Source organism: Amia ocellicauda, chromosome 10, assembly GCF_036373705.1.
Source record: "Amia ocellicauda isolate fAmiCal2 chromosome 10, fAmiCal2.hap1, whole genome shotgun sequence".
NCBI lineage: Eukaryota > Metazoa > Chordata > Actinopteri > Amiiformes > Amiidae > Amia > Amia ocellicauda.
Window position 1 is genome coordinate 16,048,261 of NC_089859.1, and position 22,161 is coordinate 16,070,421.

Below are 22,161 nucleotides of genomic sequence, written 5' to 3' on the forward strand. Positions count from 1 at the left end.
AAGAGGCTACAATTTGCACAAGCTCACCAAAATTGGACAGTTGAAGACTGGAAAAATGTTGCCTGGTCTGATGAGTCTCGATTTCTGTTGAGACATTCAGATGGTAGAGTCAGAATCTGGTGTAAACAGAATGAGAACATGGATCCATCATGCCTTGTTACCACTGTGCAGGCTGGTGGTGGTGGTGTAATGGTGTGGGGGATGTTTTCTTGGCACACTTTAGGCCCCTTAGTGCCAATTGGGCATCGTTTAAATGCCACGGCCTACCTGAGCATTGTTTCTGACCATGTCCATCCCTTTATGACCACCATGTACCCATCCTCTGATGGCTACTTCCAGCAGGATAATGCACCATGTCACAAAGGTCGAATCATTTCAAATTGGTTTCTTGAACATGACAATGAGTTCACTATACTAAACTGGCCCCCACAGTCACCAGATCTCAATCCAATAGAGCATCTTTGGGATGTGGTGGAACGGGAGCTTCGTGCCCTGGATGTGCATCCCACTAATCTCCATCAACTGCAAGATGCTATCCTATCAATATGGGCCAACATTTCTAAAGAATGCTTTCAGCACCTTGTTGAATCAATGCCACGTAGAATTAAGGCAGTTCTGAAGGCAAAGGGGGTCAAACACAGTATTAGTATGGTGTTCCTAATAATCCTTTAGGTGAGTGTATATTCACTCTATTTTCATATTGAAAACAATATTTACAGCTAACATAATCAAGATACAAAAATTTGGGGTGCAGTTCCCCTTTAAGTTTACTTAAATTAACACTATTGTAATTATTATTACTATATTACATCTTGACAACTCTTGACAGTTTTATACTACAGTGGAAACTATTCTAAATCATCCACAATAAGCTGCTTGCCCTTATTTTTTTGTAATCAAAGCGGATCAGTAGTGAAGACACGTTTTTCCTCCTATAAGGAAAATCCCGCATGTTTATCCCGCATGTCATTTTCTGTTCTAGTTGCAGACACTTTTTGTCTTTTCGTAATTTATAACGTATGCATATATGTAATGGTTTATGATGTTAAAACGGCTTAATCAGTAATGTACTTATTGTGTATATGTATGTATAGGTACATTATTTGTTGTAAGTTCCCTGCTACAACATCGTGTTAGCTGGGTAGCCAGACCACGCCAACGCAGTGCAATAATAATACTGATATTACACTAATAATAATCACCACCAGACATCATCATAAGGTAAAATTAAATAAGTGTCTAGGGACCGTGAAGATTATTACAATAATAAACATCACTTGCAATGGACAGGTCCTGTATCTCCACAGGTCACCATCGCATCCCAGCTGTCCGCGCCCTCCAAGGAAAATACAGCAAATCAGGGCGCATATAATCGACAGCTACCATGGGACACAATGCGCTAATGTGACACATACTGTGCTGAATACGGCCAGGATTGAACAGGACAGTTTCTGGCATGCCTTCAGCAACTGCTTAATTAACCGACCGAGCCTGCAGGAGCCCGCGATCACCCGGGCGCACTCCCAGTAAACGCGCACCAGTGAAACGGCTCTTGTACTGGCTCGCCCTTTAAAAGGCTGGATCCACTAGTGGCCTTATTTCACCTTCACGTCAGCCGTGTTATGGTTTGATCTGATTGGTCGGCAGCGCGGAGGCTGGCCGGGGACAGAGGCTGAGTCCCTGGGCGGAGCAGTCCGGCGTGCCCGCCACTTGCAGGCGCCCTGCGACACCTAGCGGCCACAGGCAGTATCGTAAACAGGTCACATAAGACCGGTACTTTGCAGTCATCCTTCAGCTCTGATATTTTACTCTTCAGAGTCTGTCTGTAAAAATAAATCAATAAATAGATAAGATTGAAATACAATATGAATGGTGTGATGTTGGAAACTCTTTGAATCACACATTCTCTAACCCTAAGACACTACCATCATTCCAGGTCTGAAGAAGGCTTGACACACAGGCATCTTAGGAGGGTTATGGTGTAAAGCTCTGACCAGGGATTGCGCTGACCAATCAGGAAGACAGAACTAGGGCCCCAGCATATATCAATCAATCAATCAATCAATCAATCAATTTGTATTTGTATAGCGCCCTTCGCAGGGTAAAATAAAAACAGAACTTTAAACAGTTTACAAGATCTAAAGTAAAGTAAATTTAGGCACAGAGGAGAAAAATGTGTGTGTGTGTGACAGAGAGAGAGAGTGTGAGTGTGATGTCTGTAAACGTGTGTGTATTGTATGTATACAGTATTATTGCCCACTGCACTGTTCTATGTTTTGCAGTAGAATCCACTGTACTTGCTTTGGCAAAACGGGTGTAACCTTGTCATGCCAATAAAGCTCTTTCTGAATTTGAATTTGAATTGAGAGTGTGTGTGTGAGGGACAGAGAGAGTGAGCAGCTGAAGGTGGGTCCCTCGACAGCAATGAAGGACCTGGAAACGACCTGGTAATAGGCAGATAATCCATTCACTTATTTATTTTTCTCAGTCACCATGCGGGAGCCCTTTGCCTCATCTATTGTTTCCCCACGCAAACTGCGCATGATGCATACACATAAATTCACTATGTGTTTCTATGTAAAAAGATCCAAACATTATCCAGATGGTTGCATCCTTTCCTCCTGGTAAAATCTTACCTAACCCCGTCTGAGAAAATACTTTTCCCCAATTCTCCAAGCCTGCGTCTACAGGTCGGTTTGGGGACAGGATTAGTGGAGTGGTGGCAAGGCGTGGGGGGCACGGAGGGGGCACTTGCACCCTGCTCACACGACGAGGGATGCATGTCTTTCCGGGAGCGCAATACATCCGTGCATCACTAGCGGGGGAGGCGTGCCCGGAGCTGTATATGTCAAGCACTATAGGAGGCGCTCAGACTCGGCTGTGTGTCTCTTTTTCTTCCAGTTATTGGGTCGTGTGGACCATCTTCTTCCGGTTCCTGGGCTGCCCTGGCTTGCTTGCTGCAGCGAGGGAGGAGAGAGAGAGAGAGAGGAGAAAAGAGGGGAGGGAAGGAGTTTCAGTTTCATCACAAACAGGGAGCAGGAGGGAGGGCAACAATGGAGTGAAATTAAACCTACATTAAAAAAACCGAAATCCGCTCAGGCGGGGTGGGGGGCCGAGCCGCCAGTGAGCCATCGACTCGGGAAACCGGTAGATTACAAGAGAGAGAGAGAGGGAGAGGGAGAAAACACCCCCATTTTTAAATTGTGCATTCTTTATTTTTAGACGCATGTAGTGTAATTATTTGCATATGAAGCGGCTTTGCAGAGGTGGAAGTGGTGGCTATCTTTGTGCTGTTAGTGTTGTATGAAGCATTGCATTGCTTTAGCAAACCCTGTCTTAAAGAATGCGAGAGCAACTTGGCTCGTAAAGAGAAAGCAGTTGCGGGTCTGTGACACTATCGACGTGTTTCCAGCTCTTGCTTTACACGCCTTTTATCTTTCTCTTTTGCTAAAATTAAAAAGTAGCCTATTTCCGCGTGCAGGCGGTATTAAACTACTGCAACAGTCCAGACCGCAGTTGCAAGACAATATCAAATTGTATCAATCTATTTAAGCTTCCTATTGTTCTGGTTCTTATTAAAAATCGGCCAAATCACATTCATAAGTACCGTTTTAACGTGCGGTGTGTATTTTGCAAGGTATGGCCTAACCCATTGCAGAATTGAACAGCGCTGTGTGAGAGGAGGCTGCGCTTAGGTTAGCTGTAGCTTATTTTATGAAACGTTATATACATTTTTGTATTTATTGTATAAAAAAATGAAAACGAGAACACATTTCTCTTTTGATCCTGATCATCGTTTTACAGAAACGTGAGCTGTGTTGATGGTAACCCGGTTTTTGTTCTGATTAGGTGTGTGGACGTATTTTACTGTATAGGAACTGAGCATGGAGGGGCGTGTGGTTGGAGAGATATAGCCGGCGAAGTGGGCTTGGGGGTTTCTGGTGTGCTCATTTTAAATATATACATATATATATTTCAACACGCACACATATGTCTATTCAAGTGGCCGTGAGAAGAAGCCCGTAGTCCGCCCTCTGGTTTGTATGTGTTTTGGCTGGAGCACAGCCGGCTCTCACACACCCAATGAGGGAGTACAAGGTAGTGGTGCTCGGCAGCGGCGGGGTCGGCAAGTCGGCGCTCACCGTGCAGTTCGTCACCGGGACCTTCATCGAGAAGTATGACCCGACCATCGAGGATTTCTACCGCAAAGAGATCGAGGTGGACTCCTCACCATCCGTGCTGGAGATCCTGGACACGGCCGGCACCGAGCAGTTCGCCTCAATGAGAGATCTGTACATCAAAAATGGCCAGGGGTTCATTCTGGTGTACAGTCTAGTGAACCAGCAGTCTTTCCAGGTAAATGCATGCATTATTATTATTATTATTATTATTATTATTATTATTATTATTATTATTTCTAATGCTGTAGTGTTGTTTTTGCATTGGGGGGTTATAGTTGGATTTAAAGAAGTGCATGCATTCAAATTAAGTTGCATTAGTGTAGATGTGCATGTATTTCCGTGTTGTCTGTTTTCGCCTTAAAAGTCACGCTGTGTTATAACGGTAGCGGCCGTGACAGCACCACATTCAATAATTTTCAAAAATATTTCATTTTTAAAGCACAAACGACACAGACTGATTTTTAAGTATCCTGAATAATTGATCACCCACTTCAGTTATCCTGCAAAGAAGGGAAATTAATACATCATGACCTGTAGTCACACTGTCTCGATTTTATCCGTCATCTTCGTCGGGCAGATGTTTGTGGAGGGTGCCCAGTGCTGATTTTTCAACTTTACAACCTCCATATTAACGATGCACGTCTTAACTTACACTAGGCAGGTCCTGTATCAGAGAAGAGGAACAAACCCAAAAATCAAACCCACAAATGTTGAAATATGACCAGCACAATTAAACCGTAGAATATGTATGGAAGATCTGCTTATGCGAGGTGATTCTTAAAGGGTGTGGCACAATAAACTTGCTTGCATTCCTACAGTAGTTAACTTGTACCTGAACACTGAAGATCCTTTGTATTTGAGCTTTAAAAGACTATGCAAGCTATACTATAATTCAATTGTATTGATTTTATAAATGCAAAAGTTGCCCTGGCAGTGTCAAGCACATGGTGATTAAATACAGCTGAGGGCTGAGGTCCTAGGGCTGTAGATCTCCCTATAAAACCCCTGAAGTTCCTGACAGGACCCTTTTGAGGATAACGGACTGCAAAACACAGTTGACTAGTCCTTAAGTTTCCAGAGAAACACATTAGTATTAGGGGGTGGTTTTCTCTATGATTAGTTTAGTTGTAGAAATGATACTCTAATTACTTCATAGACTGTAAGATTGGAATCGGAGATTGAAAAACCCATAACCTCTAACAGATGTGTACATTTAGTGTTTTCCGCTGTGGGCATAATACTGCCAGTTATCTGTATGTCGTTTGCATGGACAGCCAGATGGATATGCTTTGAATCCCCTCAACCCCCCTCTTGTGTAGGTCACTGCCAACTGCTTCTGGGGTTCCTGTGTTTAATTTTTTTATTTGTTTTGTATTATTATTTTTCTCCAACCCCCCCCCCCCCAGGACATCAAGCCCATGCGAGACCAGATCGTCCGTGTGAAGCGTTACGAGAAGGTGCCGCTTATTCTCGTGGGCAACAAGGTGGACCTGGAGTCAGAGCGCGAGGTGTCGGGGGCGGACGGGCGTGCCCTGGCCCAGGAGTGGGGCTGCCCCTTCATGGAGACGTCAGCCAAGAGCAAGACCATGGTGGATGAGCTGTTTGCCGAGATTGTGAGGCAGATGAACTACTCCGCGCTGCCCGAGAAGCAGGACCAGTGCTGCACCACCTGCGTCGTCCAGTGAGGGACTCTACCATGTCTGCGCCCGAGGGCCCCACGTGCCCACAGGTCAGCTACCCGCGCACCCCCACTCACAAGGTACACAGCAGTATGCATACTCACACACACACACGTGCAAATGGACACTGGGAGACACTTTGAGAAGCTCTGATGCACATTCTGGGTCCACAGGCCCTAGGCCCCAGACATGACTGTAGTGATGTGTGACATGACTTTGGCCTTCCTGTCCTCCAGTCCTTGTCTATCTTCCCCATAATCTTTAATTATTGAGATGAGCTTCAGGAGCTGTTGGCTGGATTAAACAATCACAGGTCCAATTAAGTAATTGGAGGGCCAGTTAAGTACAGGTTGGAGGCCTTCCCCCGGTGTCCAGGGGGAGGTTGGGGGGGGTCGTTGCTGGCTTTTTGGCTGAGCCATTATCAGACCATCTCATAAAGAATGTTACATGAAGAATAACAGTGGAGAGAGAAAAGGAGGGAGGAAATTCGAGGCTCACAACATCCTGAGTGAAATCGCTGCTCCAAAACAGGAAACAGATTTCTGCACTGCTTGAAAGTACCCCAGCACACTCTCGCTCTCTCCCCCTCTCTCTCTCTCTCTCTCTCTCTCTCTCTCTCTCTCTGTCTCTGTCTCTGTCACACACACACACACACACCAGTTGCTGTGAAGGGATGGCATTTGTCCCAGTAAATGTTTTGGTTGGGTTTCTCCCCCGCCTGTCTCTGTTTGTGTCTGAGTGCAAAACAAAACATGCAAGCAGTGGACCCTCAGTCCATTTTACAGCACACATCACATCAGTACACAGTGACACCTACAGTGCACTCCACTGTGGAACTACAGCCCCCCGACCCGGAGCATGGTAGCGTAACCTCTGACAGAGAAGCAGTTTGTGATTGGTGTACATTGGATACGGGAATTAATCTGAGTCAGTGTGGAGGTCATGTAAACCTAGTCTGTGTGAAAAATGAGTCGACCCAGCACCTGGAATTAAAGTGGAGATTCCTACACTTTACAGCATAGAACTCGAATTTTAAAACATTTTAGTCTTTAATTTACTCGGACAATACTGCACTTTACCAGTTATCTTTTGGCCAGTAAAACGAAACCTAACAATACCAACAGTGAAACGTTCTTATGTAATGTCTTAAATGGCTTGGTGGAGTTATCTTCGTAAAAGCATTATTTATAAAACATTAAATAGGTATTTTTTAACACATTAAATTGTAATGACAACACTGCATATAGTGCTTTGTAACTTTCAATTAATATTTGTAACCATTGTCAAACTGCTCATATTACAGTTTAAAATGTGTTACAAAATGGCAGTTTTAAAATGAAGGTAACATACAGTGAACCTTCCCTTTAATGAAACTGGGGTCTACATCATAGTGCCTTACGCTATTGGATGATCTCCTAATATTTCAGATATACAAATTTTATGATACAGCCGCTCCTCATCTGCATTCATGAGCTCACCGGTCCAATGGGGGATCCTACATCCTTTCACATACAATTACTACACCAATCATTTGGTGGCAACACACCTGTCATTTCGTTCTGCACCCCTGAAAACAACAACCTCAAAATACTAAGAAAAATATTTAAAATGCTTCAAATCTTTATTGGTGTTGCACGTGTATTAATAATGACATGTTTTGTCTTTGTGCGACTGCTGTGATTTGTTTGTCTTCTGTGCAGTAAAATGTGTTTGGCGGCTATAAGGTTCATGTTGTCGTGGTAAGCTGTACTTTAATTCCACAGACAGTTGGGCCACAGTGTGGGAACCACTGGACTTAACAATGTACTGCCCGTTTGCATCTCTGTGGTTTCGCTCCTCTGCACCATCGTGGCGCTGACCGAATGGGTTTGTCAAGTCTAACCCTAGTGCCGTGGCCCCCAGCCCTGGTCCTGCTGGTTGGCTCTTAACTACACCCTCATCTAGACTGACCTGGGTCTTTTGTTGACCTTGTCCATTACATCTCAGCCCCTTAAACAGGTGAAAGTCTCTGAGTTCAGGTCAATAGGCCGGAACCATAGCTGGAGGCTGGAATGGGAGCCAGGCAGCAGAGACCGTGGAGACCTACAGCCACAGGGCCGGGTCCCACTGCTGTTCACCTTGGGCTGCGTAAGCCTAGAGACTGGCGAGGCTGACTGCAGAGATGACCCCCTGACCGGTGCCTACTGCTCTGTTGTGTTGCAGGTGAGTTGCCCAGGAGGATGCCTCACCCAAGCCGCTGCTTTCAAGACCTTAAACCAGCTCACCCAAGGAGCTGCGCTGAGCCTTGAACCTTGACCTTTGACCTCTGTGCCAGGGGCGGCCACCTCTACACCTTCACCACTGATGGATGAGAAACCGCATGAGCCAATTGGGACAGCCTGTCTGATCCACTCCCCACACATCCACCCTCCCTTCCCCACCCTGCAGCCCACCTCGGATGCCTGAGCACACAGGCTGACTGTTCTGATCGTTGACGTGTACCATGTGATAGAATGTCCAGTCGTTTTAATAAGGGGAGGAGACAAACTGGGGTGGGGGGGTGGGGGGGTTGTTGATGTTTTTCTGTTAAGGGGTGAAGGGGGGGTGGCATTTGCTCAGGACACTGCAATATTTCACCCATCCTGGAAGGTGCTCAAGCAGTAACCCCATTTTTTTTTCCTAATTTACTTTTAAGTGTTTATTTTTATTTTTTTAATTGTTATTTTTAATTTCAAAACTAAAACAAAAATGGCTATGATGCAAAACCGGGCCCCATTCCTCCTCCCCTTTTATATACTTTTTTTTAATGCGTTGGATAATTGGATATAAAACTTTCTTCTTTTCCTTATGTATTTATTCAATTCTTCAATACAGTATTAGATACTTGTTGCCTTTTTTTTTTCATTGTCTAAGAAAGAAAGGAAAAAAAAAGCTTTGTGGATATATATTGTTTTAATGGAGAGTTAATTGAGCCTTAAAAAATTATTACAGACTCATCTGTGTATTTTTACTGTCAGTGATGCTTTATTTTGACCGCTAACAATCGAGCCTCTTCCTGGGTGTGATCTGAGCTGTATTGTTCCGAGATTCTCTTTGTACCCCAGGCGCGTGTTCCACAATGGCACGATCCAGACTGGATTCACACTTTCACAGTGGGGAATGCTGGGAGCACGTCCAGAGCTCTTTTTGGGGAAGGGTGAGGGGAGAGGGGAAAAACGGGACTTATTCAATTTCAAATCATTTTGGGCTTTTATCTGTATTCTTGCAGAGAGAGTAATCTTGTAATGGAGTGGGTTAAAGAGGATGCGGAGGGAAAAAAATCATTCTCTGACCTTTGCTTTTTAATTATTATTTTTTTATATACATCGACTAGTTTTAGTTCTGCAGTTTTCATCTACTTCCCATCTCTACCCCTTAGGTTTATCAGTTGTGTGCAGAAATGCGAACACATCTGTGTCCGTGAACACTGAGCCATGACCCCTACAGTGAAGCCAGTCTGGATCTTGCTTGAGTTTGTTGCATGTGTGGAAGTGACCCAGTGGACACATCAGTGTGTATCTGCTGGTAAACTTATGGTAACATCTTGCAGATTACTTGTTAGGCTAGCATAAAGTTTCTAATAAAATTTAATTTTATAGCCATTGTGTTTCCTCACATTTTGTATGTATTGGTTCAATACCCACTCTTTGCCAGTGTTCAGTGGTCCAGGCCCTGTGACAGACTGTCCCTACTGGTTTCCCAGCTGCCTGACAGATTCCAAAGCTGAATGTTAGGCTCCAGTGTTTAGTCAGTTTAAATGAGGATGTCTACTCTGACTTTACATATGTATTTTTACTCTCATATAGCCTTTTGATAAATGTGCTAAATTTAAAGCATGATGCCAATCACACATACAGCATTAACTGACAATCTTCACTGGTGATGCTCTGACAGGCCTGTACTGCAGCTGTCTTTAGTTCCTGCTTGTTCATGGGGCATTTCGCCTTTCCTTTTGCCTAGGAAATCACAACAAACCAATCGGAGAGATAGCAAAAACATTAGATGTGGCCAAATGGTACATTCTTAAAAAGAAAGATCGCGCTGGTGAGCTCAGGAACACCAAAAGGCCTGGAAGACCACGGAAAACAACTGTGGTGGATGACAAATTAAAGATTAAAGTCTACACTTAAAGCACATCTTGATTTTTTCCTTTCAAATCCACTGTGGTGGCATATAGAGCCAAAATGATGACAATTGTGTGTCTGTCCAAATATTTATGGACCTAACTGTACATGGTTTGAGATCATACGAAACCAAATGTGTCCACCAGACCAATATCGCATGGGTAAAAAGGTATCAAATGTGCAAATAAAAAAACCTAACGGTCTTCACCTCTGTGGGGATTTTGTCACTGTATATTGGTGTGTGGCTGTTCTGTATATAAGAGAGTGCTACGGGTTAATTAGCTTATTGGAAAAGAGATTGATGAACTCAGTGTCGCAGGCCCATCACGCAAACTGCTGGAGCAATGGGCAGTGATGTACAGTGCTGTGCCCATTTCAGATTCAAACCTAGGAGAATTTTGGTCAGCTCTGCAGACTGGAAAATATCCCCAAATGTGCCAGTTGGCATCAATTAAAAATAGACTCAATATGCATAGAACCATTGCATGCATTTCAGAATTAAATATGTGATATAACTAATTTCCTTCCTTCAGGAGAGTAAATTCCAAAACCTGGATGCACGTGAAGGAAAAGGTCAACACTGAGAAACTGCAGCCAGACAAGACAAGAAGAGAAATAACTCTTCTGTACAGTTTGGCCGATTTAGCCTACAGGTTGATCCATTAATTTTATGAACAAGTTCCAGAAAGAAAGATTAGTCCATCTCCAATGTCTGCAGTTATGCAGCCACAACAAATGAAAGAGAATAAAAGAGCCGGAGTCTGACACAAGCTTCCATTTAATTTACCCATAGGTTCAAGTTTTGATTAAGCCATAATATGAGTTTCAGCGCTGAAGGCTGTGTGGGGATGCAGTCCAGCAGCTCACCACAAATTGAATGACAAACGAATGACAAAACGTAATGCCAATTAACTATGAAGGGCAATCTAGATCCCATACGGGAATCCTGAAATCCCAAATACTCTTCAAAATAACCTAATATACAAAATAAAAGTGGAATGACGGCTGTATTCTATAAAAGCGACCAAATCTGAAACATTGTGGATAATGTTACTTAAAATTATCCTATTCTGTAACAAAAAACAAATTTTATATTACAGTCCTGTCATTCCGTGTTTATTTTGAAGAAAGTGTATTCAGGATTCCAATCTGGGATTTGGACATAAGGCAGTGAATCCTATTTGGGCTGTTTTTAGTATGTTTTCAGGATTCCAGGCCTGTCATTCCAGTTTTAATTTGTGTACTAGTTTATTTTAAAGAAAGTGTATCCAAGATTTTAGGCTTCCTGTCTGGCATTTGGAGATATAGACAGTCCTTCTGTTTTCCCCATTGTAGTTAATGGGCATTCTACTCCCCATTGTTGTCTCTGAGCATTCCATTTTGTAATTCGTTTTAGTCTGTCCCCCTGAAGATTTCTTCTTAAACTGGTGATTAAGGCTGGCCTATACAAGCCACAGCACCACTGGTTACCAAGAGCAGCACAGGACACTGCTGGCGACTCTGCTGTGTGTGGTGAACACAACCAGATTTCACTGTGTGGCTCTTGCTCCAGGGGCCAAAATCAACAAAAAAATTGTTCCTGGACGTTCATCCCCATAACCAATCAAGATTACTAAAACAACAGTTGTGCTGTCACAAAACAATGCTTTTCAAAGAACAGCAGCAGTTTGCAGCCCTGCAATAGTATTTGTAATACTATTAAATAATTAAATAAGTATTTTATTTTGGTAAAACAAGTAAAATTAAAGTTTTTTATTTATTTAAGCTAATTAAGCTAATTTACTCAGCAATGTGTTTGTAGATATCTTTGCATTTGTATTTTCGGTCTCATTGAGATATACAGACATACTGGTGTGTGCCTATATCTTGGTGTTACTGTGGGCTCAGAGTCGCAGAGCTGCCCCCGGTGGCGGGTCTTTGCAGGTGCAGTGTCTCCAGATCTGTGGCGTATTAGCAAGACGTGTTTCTAAACTGTAATCCTAACAATGCAAACTGGGTTGGACGGAAACTATGCAATCTCAAACAATCCGTCTCGCTCGACTTTTAAAATGTTTCATACAATGTTGTATTGATCAAACTATGAATGGGTATGCACGTTATGTTTATGTATTCATTATTTTTGCTAAGTAAATGTAAGTCAATCGAATGCTCCAAATGAATTGGCATGGCATTGAAAAACACAATACCGCACGTAGTGAGTGGCATGCACTTTGAGCTCTGTGTGCCGACGCTGCTAACATGAGGACGTGCTTTTGTGACATTGGTCTGTAACAACCCGGCTGTGGTAAGTTTGTGTATGACTATACCACGGGAAGACTGACCTGCTAGCACAATGAGCTACACACAAAAGGTGCCATAGCGTTTGCAGGCTGATACCAATGCCATATGATTGTGCCAGCACGCTGCTCTCGGAGGGGAGGCGGGTGGTTGTCTGTCCTCCTCTGCTCCCTCGGTAATCAGTGCGCTCACCTCGTATAAACTGTCCCCTAGCGGCGGCTTCTCGCTTACTGAGCCTCAGCCTCGTTAGTAACAATACAGACGTGAATAGAGGAGTAAACCTGTAGAATAATAAAAATCGGTAGCACGTTCATTAATACGCTATATTATTTTAAACATACGCTCGCCGCCGCTGCATTTTATACTATATTGATCTGTATGAAGCCCGTATTTGTCATCACGTCCCGAAACTTTCCATAACTGCCCGTCGTTATCTAACTGTGTTGCTCTGCACATGCGCCTCACGTTTCTCCGAGCACCCACCCCCACGTCAGAGTGCGGAAGGGCCGGCTTTAGGCGCCTATTGGTTACGCCGCCGGAGTGCGCTGTCTGTGATTGGACGGCGGTGGGAAGGGGGCGGGCCCGGGCGGGCTGTCCTGCGTTTGCGCGGTGCCCGTGCCAGAGGTCCGACTGGCACAACACACGACCAGCCGAATAGCGCTTGCCCGGGCGAAGACTGTCCTCTAGGCTAACACGACTGCAGCCCAGGAAGAGCCTGAGTAGCCAGGGCGAAATTCAAAGAAATAAACGCCTTAAATAAATATACAGTCTATATTCCAACATTTCCCAGAGTTTATTTTACTCCTGCATGAGCGGTTCTTTTCCACTGACAGGACGATGAAGCACAACTCCAATGTACCTGCATTTCTGAGCAAACTGTGGACGCTGGTGGAGGACCCCTCTACCAATGACCTGATCTGCTGGAGCCGGGTGAGTGTGCTGTGCTGGGTCAGTCGCCCGTCCAGTCCAGGTTTAAACCACACACACGCGTAAAGTAACTCACAGATGAGTGCAGCTGATCACTCCGCACCTGAAACACGGGTGCAGTTAGTCTTGACCGAAATGCATGTGGGTTTAGTCGTGTTTTTGTTGGCTGACGTACGGAGCGGCCCCAGACTGCAACACCCCTCAGCTGCTGGGGAAATAGCAGCTGCGTCACGGAGCAAAGCGCAGCAGCTTTAGTTGCTTTGTGTGGGTGTTAGTGCGTTGATACACGAAACCAGTGTCCTTCTTTATGGGTTTTATTTTTAAAATATTATATTTGTAATGAATGCAATTTCGAGAAACCTGCGTGTTGTTTTAAATGAATGGGTTTTATGCTAAATTATGTTTGGAAAAAACGTATTAAATGGCAGTGTTATTAAAAGTGCTTTAAACATCGTAAAAGGTAAGGGGTTGGAAACAAAATTTTGTTTTTTTTATAAACAAAAACACTTAAGAAGAGACTCGGGGTATGGTTAGATCATAATCGGAAATTATAAATGGAAAAAATATGAGCTGTAAAGCTTTCAGTGGCAGCAGCAAATCTGAAATGAAACGGACTGTGGTTTGTTTTCATTGTACACATCCGTGGTGGGAGATTTTTTGGAGCTGCGTACGCGGACAAACAAACCCACATGAGCGGCACATGTGCTGCAGAGCTGTGCCGCCATTGGTTCCCGTCCCGACCTATCGGCAGGCGCGCTTTAAGACGGAAGCCCGCCCTCGTCCTCACGGGGGCTTCCGATTGGATGTTTCGCACGTCTCTTTAAGCGGCGGTGAGCAAGGGGTTGCCTTACTTGATGTTATTAATAGCCAAGCATGGGTATCGCGTTGGTGAACCCCTTACGTCAGACCGAAGTTACTGCAGTTAAAGAGCAGCTTGGACGTTATTTTAAGGCCAAGGGGCAAGCAATCGAATATCCGCATCATCCTGCTGACTCACTTACCTAAATATCCTAAGATCTCCATGCAAGAGAATTACCGAGCAATAACACTCCATGCATCCTGTGTAGTGAGCAGTATTTTCAGGTCAAGTTCACACAAGATAAGGAGTAAGGAAACTGTGTGCCCTGTGTTAGCCATTTTGGCTCATTCCATTTGCTTTGTTTTTTTAATAAAGTGGTGTCCCTGTCTCTCTCCCTCTCTTTCTCATCTCTGCTTCTCACGAGAGTCAGAGAGAGAGAGAGCTGTAGAAAGCACAGTCCTTGTATACCTCTGTCTGCAGAGTTCAAAGTTGTTGTTTTTTTTAAATAACTCCTGCTGGGGCTGTGAAGAGATTCTCACTGTAGTGCGTCTTGTCCACTGCCAGAGCCGCAGTGTTGTCACTCAGAGTGATGGGTAGCGGCAGTAGCTGAGCTGAGCTGCAGTCCCCAGCTGGAGAGAGCAGCTGGACTGGGGCAGTGTGGAAGGCCCTGCTAAGCCAGACTGATGCTTAACCAATCAGCAGTGGCTTCTTGTCCCATTTTCTCCTTCCTCTCCCCAGAACGGCTCCTGCTTCCAGGTCTCCAATGAGCGCCTTTTCGCCAAGGAGGTCCTGCCCCTGTACTTCAAGCACAATAACATGGCCAGCTTCATCCGCCAGCTCAACATGTGTACGTACCCCCACACACACACACACACCCACCCACTCACCCACCCACCCAACCATACACACACACATACACAAATGCATACATACACACTCACTTACATACCCAGACTCACCAGACATACACAGTCTCACAGACACACACGCACAGATACATGCCCTCTGTGTGGAAATTAGTGTGCAACAACTGCCATTGTGCAGGTTTGTTCTACACATATGAAACTAAAGTGTGATAAACAGATAGTGGTGTCATATTGGAGTTATTATGAGGCACGCCATCTTGAGTTTCATCAGTGGTCCCCTCTTTATTTTTTATATGCAGAATCCCCCCTCCTACCCCTCCCAACCACAAACGTTTGGCGCAATTACTGAGTGAAGCTGTAAGCCTTTGCAAGGTTTAACAGATCATTGTGTTTGTGTAATGCTGGCTAAACTACATGAGTCACCATCGATAAGTCTGCTAAAATAACTTTATATAATCATAAGTAATTGATGAACGTCCCTGTTACCCCTTTTTCCTGTTGCAGATGGCTTCCACAAGGTGGTGCATGTGGAGGTTGGGCTGCCCAGGGAGGCGGAGGAGAGTGTGGAGTTCCAGCACAGGCACTTCCTACAGGGCCAGCCCCAGTTACTGGAGCTCATCAAGAGGAAGGTGAATGCAGGGGGTGGTGGTCAGGGGGGAGTCCAACTCTTCCTTTAGAGAAGACTCTGTATGAATTACATAACTTGCTGTGTTTTTTTAACCCTCTCAGTAATGTCACCCACAACTTGCTGAAAGTTGATGGTTGAAAGAAAAACTCACTTAAGAAATCTCTGTATATATTTAATTTGGGATGTGGGGCTGGGCTGCGCTAATATACTCACTCTCTCTTCCTGCCTCCTCCTTTCTTCCTCTCTCTTTCTCTCCCCCTCACTTTCTCTTCAAAACAAGGGCTGTCTTTATTCCTGCAGTAAATTCACTCTCCCCTCTCTCTCTCTCTCTCTCTCTCTCTGTTCTCCATTGATCTCTCTCTGGCGCTATCCTCATTTCACTCATCCTCTGTCCACCACAGGTGTCCCTCAGCAGAGGGGACGAGGGCCGACTGAAGCAGCAGGAGTTCTCGCAGGTCCTCCTGGACATCCGTCAAGCCCAGTGCCGTCAGGACGTGGCGGACTCTCAGCTTCTGGCCCTAAAGAGGTGAGCTGCTCCCATCTGTGCTTACATCTGAGCCACTGGAAGTACAGCCATCAGTCTGGACAGTAGGCAGGAGGAAGGCTGGGCATGGGAAGGCATACACAACAGTGCAGTGCTGATAGAACTGTTAGATGGAACTAAGCAGTGAAAGTTAAGAACAGGACAGTGTGCACATTGAACAAAGAGACATGTTGAAATAAAAGCCAGGCTGTCAGTTAAACAGTTCTGGTTCATAGGGCCCAGTTCAGGTTGTAGATCAGCAGCAGCCTGACATGTGTCTGAGGCAGTGGGGGCAGTGGGGGCAATGTAGGGAGGGGGGTGGTTTGGGTGTTCAGAGTTGTGATGATTTTGCTGTCCCCCTCCAGAGAGAATGAGAGCCTGTGGAACGAGGTGGATTCCCTGAAGCAGAAGCACCAGCAGCAGCACAAAATTATCAGAAAGGTAAGACCAGGTGTGCCAGGTCTCCTGCCAAACGGTCTTTGGATATCATTACCATTGAATCCTTTATTTATGTATGTATATATTTAGCTTCAGAAGAAAGAGGCGTAACGTGCTCTTTTTTAGAAAGTGACCGAGAAAGAGACAGACAGAAGATCGAGACAGGGTCCTGATTTATATCTCCCTTTCTCTCTCTCTCTGCTTTCTCCTACGTCTGCCCATCCTTCTCTCCCTTCAATTTTTCCTTCTCAGATCATCCACTTCATTGCCAGAATGGTACAGCCTAAGAGCATCGCAGGCCTCAAGAGGAAGCTGTAAGTCTTGGCTCTGCCCCCAGGCATCTGCATGAGACATTTGAGGAGAGGACTTTGTGTGAATGTGACCCGGATCCTTTAGCACAGTGCTCTCTCTGGCAGAAAAAAACACAACCAAACAAACCATAAACACGCTTGTAAAATTAAAATCAGATTGTCTGTCTTGAGTGGCACTGGCCGTCTTTTCCTCCACCACGAAAGACGGTGCTCAAAGGCTTGTGCATCCTGCTTTCCCAGGCATTGTGGGTCCGGTCAATGTGACGTGAACATGAATGAATTATGTGGCACCTAATGCATTGTGCATTATGTTTGGTTGAATTTAACCCTGCTTTTTGACTTATTTGGAGACATTGCACCCCACCCCCGCCACATCCCCCACATCCCTCCTCCTCTCTTCTTCAGTCCCCTGATGATTGACAGTCCCATGGGCCACTCCCACCCCAAGTACAGCCGTCCCATCACCATGGACCCCAGCCAGGAGGCCTCTGCCGTCCATGGATTTCCGGTGAGTGGGGGTGGTGGGGTAGGGTGGGGTGGGTACTCTTTCCAACCCAGAGTCATCTTTGCTTCTGCAGGAGCACAGCTTATGCAGGTTCATCTTTACTTTTCTTTTTCTTTTCTTTTTTTACTATTTTAAATTTACCTCATTTTTTTTTAAACAGCATTTTCGTCCCTCTTCTGTTCTGGTCGCATTTGACAATAAAGGTGGCAAATTCCTAACGAAATACCACACGGCGACCATAAGAATAACACCCAGCGTCTTTCATTGCAGTTCCTCTGGGCCCCGATGGCGATCGCATGCGTGCATCAGACTCTCACCGGCACGCTAAGTAAACGCCTGTTTGTCCTAATGAGGCACAAAGAACCAAAAAGGAGGTTGGGGAGAGTCCGATCGAACTTGCTAATTTAAGTCAACGCAAGCCAATTAAATGCTTAATTGAGTTTGTTTTCCACCTTTTTTTTTTTTTTTTTTTTTAAAGAGGGGTGAATTTAACATGATGTAACCAGTATTATCAACATGGGGTGGTGTATGTGGTGACGAGTGAGAGAGGAGGAGAAAGAGAAAGGGTAGTGATGAAGCAGGACTACAAAGCATAAAAGACAGAGAGAGGGAGACTGAGAGTGCTGGAGGAGAGACAAAGAGAGAGAGGGAGACCCAGGAGAAGAGAGAACACGATTTCTGACAGTGCCATGACCGGCTGTGTCCACAGCTCGGCTCCTCCACGTTGGGCCCTCTTGACTGCGGCGGCCTGATCATCTCTAAAGTCACTCACCAGCGGGCGTCCGGCCTGCTCCAGAGCCCCCCCCTAGGACACAGCAGGTACAGGGAGGGAGGGAGAGGGAGAGGGAGGGGTGCTTGGTCCTCTTTTGCTGTTGTGTGAGTGTGAGATTGTGTGAAAGTGTTTTTATTTTGTTTTGAAGCAGCCTGGGAAGAGTATTGTACTGATCTTTGTTTTTTTCACTCTGTCTTTCTACAACATCCCCACCCCCACCCTTGCCCAGTGTGGACAGCCCCCTGCAGGTGAGCCATAGACCCCTGCTGACGGAGAGCCTGGTCCGAGGCACGCAGCCTAGCATCCACCCCTCCACCCTCACCCCCGCAGACCTGTACTGCTCCCTGGACGACTGCACCCTCACCACCCCAGAGGAGGACACGGCTGAGCGGTAAGGTGGGCGGTGGGTGCTGTGGTGCTCAGACTGGTGCTCACAGGGGCCTGCGTATGTCTGTCTGAGCGCTGGCTGTGGAGAGTTTGGACCAACTGGCTCCTCCTGTGCTCAGATATTTGTGATCATAGAAAAAATAAATACAGCTATTTAACAAAATCATATTCTAAAACGTATCCTGATTAAGGGCACAGATGTGTCAATCAATGCCCAGGTCACAGAATGGCAGACTTGGGGGTCGCAAAGTGCTGTCTGTTGTGTCCTGTCTCTCTCTCTTTCTCTCTGACCTGTCCCCTCTTTCTGATCTCTTGCACCCCAGATCTGAGCTGTCAGACCCACTGGCGTTGATAGACTCCAGCCTGGCCCAGATCCGTGCCTCCCTGCCCGACACTTCCCGCCTCGGCCTGGATCTGCTCAGAGAGGTCAGCATGTGCTCCGTGCTCTGCTCTCTGTGTTCCATGTTCCCTACCAAATGTTCTATTGTGTTCCGTGTTCCGTGTTCCCTGATCAATTGCGTGCTCTTGTGCCATTCCAAATCTGTCACAATGTAGACAAGTAACAGAGAGATTCTCCTTCCCCCTCCACCGCTGTCTCCCTCCCTTCCCCTCTCTTTCTTTATTTTTTTCTTTCTTTCTTTCATTCTCTCTCTCTCTCTCTGTCTCTATCTCCACCTCTCCCCCCTCAGCTCTTCAGCCTGACACCCTGTCCGGACACAGAGGGAGACCCCCTCAAGGTGAGCACAGGCTGCTGACATCTGTGATGTTGAGGAGGATTTTGATGTTTCAAATAATAAATATCCAACATTAGAAACATTGCTCAAATTAGGCTTGCGAATGGGTTCCGGTAAACTCGGGCTCTCGTTAAAGGGATACTTCGGTATTTTGGCATTGTAGCCTGATTGCTTACTCACCCAGAGTCATACGAATCCATGGAAACTTTTTTTTTTTAATTCTGTGAGTCCAGTTTGAAGAAATTTGAATGTATCGTTTTGTTTGCATAGCACAATTGCTTGAAGCAAATGGTCACAACTTGCTGACTCTCAAAAACTGGCTAATAGATCTCTGAAATACTTAAAAGCTGGGTGGATAGCACAAAGTATCCCTTTAAGGATGGGGTTGTTTTATTGCTGACTGACCGGTGTGTAGATTGGTATGGGGCCTAGCTTGACAGTTTGGTGTGGGGTTCATTCAGGCTGTTGTTTTTGCCTTGAAAAAGGCAGGTAACCTACTGATGTAATTGTTCAATGGATTATAGTGAAAAGTCTCTCCTCTCTGCATTGCGTGGGCAGGAGGGCGAGGGGGGCACTAGGAGACCGCTGCAGTGTGTACGGCGCCTGCCTGACCAATCACCGCTCTTCTCTGTCCTCTCTCCACAGAAGCACACGGGCCCAGTGGAAGAGGATCATGGGTCCTTGCAGTCACAGAGGAACAGAGGTAGTGCGGCTCCACCCTGGCGCTGCTTTGCAGTTGTGATTTGTCTGTCGTGTCACTTTATTTGTGGCGCAGGTTTGACCTAAGTGCTTTTTATGAGGGGCCGTACAAGCCATTATTCATTCTGGGCTTCTCACATACATACATTCTCCTTTCACATACATATATTTTCACTCTCACATACATACATTCTCCTTTCACATACATATATTTTATATACATATACATATAAAATTAGCGAGCACAGAAATACAACTTGTACTTACGTTTTTTATTTTACGCTTACAATTCAGTTCGCACGATTGATCTCCATTCTCATCACACATGGCTGACCACAGCAGAGGCAGAGTCTACAAAAGCTTAACATGGTTTATGCCAAGACTAACACTTTCCAAACTGTTACACAAAGGATTGGATGTTTAAAGTGTCGTGTTAGCCCTAGCCAGACGTATTGTGCTTAATGTTGAACTCGCGTGTTTTACTGTACTTTAAAATGTAACCATTTATATTCAAACTTTATAATTAACTAGACTGGCACCACCCAGGCTGATAGACAACATATGTAATGTTCAAATTGATATTAAAAGCAAAAGTAACTTGTTAAGCCTTGTAGCGAAGTGTGAATTGTGCTTCATATTGAAAGCTTATATGTGGTTATTGGTTATTAAGTGAAGGACTTAGATCCTAGCTTTACTAACGACAACCCGCACCTACCAGTCCTATACAAATGAAGAGGCGTTTAACACAGCCAATATCAACTTCACGTCAGTCTTGTCATTTATTAAATCTGGATATCAATGGTTAAGTTTTAAGTACAGTAAACCACATTAAGCACAATGCAGCTTGGCTACAATAAAATAGGGCTTAGAAAAGACAAGGCAGTTATGCTTTTAATGTCATTTAATGTCATTCAATCTTTTGTGTAACAGTTTGGAAAGTGTCAGTCTTGTCATTTATAGATGGGATGTACACGGCTCTGTTTTAATACAGTAAGTCACGTTGAGCGTTTTTTCATTAAGTGATATTCACCTTAAGTGAATTAATATACGCAGAGCCTAATGTCATAATCATATTGTTTATGTTAGTGAAAACATATCCATTCTTTATTCATAGTAGGGTGTGCCTAAGTAATGGTTATGCTTAAAGCACATTAAACCACGTCAAGCTTTTTTACACTGCCTCTGCTGCCATGTGTGATGAGAATGGAGATCGAGTGCGATGATCATCTAGGATGCCTGATCTATGCGCTGTGTTTGAGTCGGTGTGAAAACAGTCAAAAAGAACTGTGAGCAAATTGTATTTCTGTGCTCGCTAATTTTAACCGTCCACGCTGACCGTGACCTGAACATGACCCAGTACAAGCTTCTCAACCAATCACATCGCTATAAATGACCTGCCTTCCGTTTCCACTATACTCTCTCACACATGCATACATTCTTCTCTTACATCCATATATTATATATAATATTACATGTATACATTGACTGCATGTGCATGAGAGCAAAAGTATGAATGTGTGAGTGAAAATATATGTATGTGAAAGGAGAATGTATGTATGTGAGAAGCCCAGAATGAATAATGGCTTGTATGGCCCCTCATAGATTTTTATTTTTATGTAACATAAAATCAAGGCATATGAATAGGACAGTGAAATATGGCATCATGAACAATTATGAAAGGAACAAAAAAAAGTAAAGGCAAATTTGTGAAATTGGAACAGAAGGATATGATTCTAAAATGCCTCTCCCCCCTCATCTCCTTCTCTCTCTCTCTCTCTTTCTCTCTGTGCAGTGGAGATGGTGCAATATTGTGGGATGCTGCATGATTGCCAGACAGAGGTGGGGGTGGGGGTGGGGGTGGGGGTGAGGGGGGGAGCGGAGGTACAGGGGGGGTGGGAAGAGGAGGATGAGGAGGAGGAAGGCACAGACATCCTGCCCATCCTGCTGAAACTGGCACAGGAAGTCTCTGACATCACCTACTGTACTGGAGACCTGCCCCCTGCCCCCCCAACCCCCCCACGCACCCTGCTGACCAGCTGAGCACACCAGCCTGCGGAGACTGGAACAAAGGAGAGAGCTTATTTTATTATGATTATTATCATCATCAATATGATTATCATGTATTATTTTAAACTTGTGCACTAGTTGAAAATTCCCTGTTCTGGTGTTTGTGGAGTGTTGCAGATATGTGACTGTTCTAGTGGGGCTGCAGTAGGAAGGTAAGCTGGAAGTTTGCACAGTCTTAACTGGGTGCAGTGACGCTGTGATGGAGTAGCGGGAGAGAACTCTTCCA

General features: G+C 44.9%; 2 protein-coding genes across 2 annotated transcripts; both read left to right on the top strand.

Moving 5' to 3' along the window:
- The first annotated feature begins 2,837 nt into the window (after positions 1–2,837).
- On the top strand, positions 2,838–9,480 carry rap2c (RAP2C, member of RAS oncogene family). The gene is made up of 3 exons (XM_066715226.1): positions 2,838–4,356; positions 5,588–5,910; positions 8,063–9,480. The coding sequence occupies exons 1-2, from the start codon at positions 4,084–4,086 to the stop codon at positions 5,864–5,866; spliced, it is 552 nt and encodes a 183-aa protein (XP_066571323.1). The 5' UTR covers positions 2,838–4,083; the 3' UTR covers positions 5,867–5,910; positions 8,063–9,480.
- Positions 9,481–12,886: 3,406 nt separating this feature from the next.
- On the top strand, positions 12,887–21,908 carry LOC136759672 (heat shock factor protein). The gene is made up of 13 exons (XM_066714635.1): positions 12,887–13,209; positions 14,744–14,852; positions 15,376–15,500; positions 15,901–16,025; positions 16,388–16,463; positions 16,713–16,774; positions 17,177–17,279; positions 17,986–18,095; positions 18,278–18,439; positions 18,759–18,861; positions 19,125–19,172; positions 19,815–19,872; positions 21,661–21,908. The coding sequence occupies exons 1-13, from the start codon at positions 13,117–13,119 to the stop codon at positions 21,906–21,908; spliced, it is 1,422 nt and encodes a 473-aa protein (XP_066570732.1). The 5' UTR covers positions 12,887–13,116.
- Positions 21,909–22,161: the final 253 nt, after the last annotated feature.

Coding starts and splice junctions, on each gene's coding strand:
- LOC136759672 (XM_066714635.1), top strand. CDS start 13,117: ATGAAGCACAACTCCAATGTACCTGCATTTCTGAGCAAACTGTGGACG. Junction 14,853..15,375: donor CATCCGCCAGCTCAACATGT/GTACGTACCCCC, acceptor TTCCTGTTGCAG/ATGGCTTCCACAAGGTGGTG. Junction 19,173..19,814: donor CAGAGGGAGACCCCCTCAAG/GTGAGCACAGGC, acceptor CTCTCTCCACAG/AAGCACACGGGCCCAGTGGA.
- rap2c (XM_066715226.1), top strand. CDS start 4,084: ATGAGGGAGTACAAGGTAGTGGTGCTCGGCAGCGGCGGGGTCGGCAAG. Junction 4,357..5,587: donor TGAACCAGCAGTCTTTCCAG/GTAAATGCATGC, acceptor CCCCCCCCCCAG/GACATCAAGCCCATGCGAGA.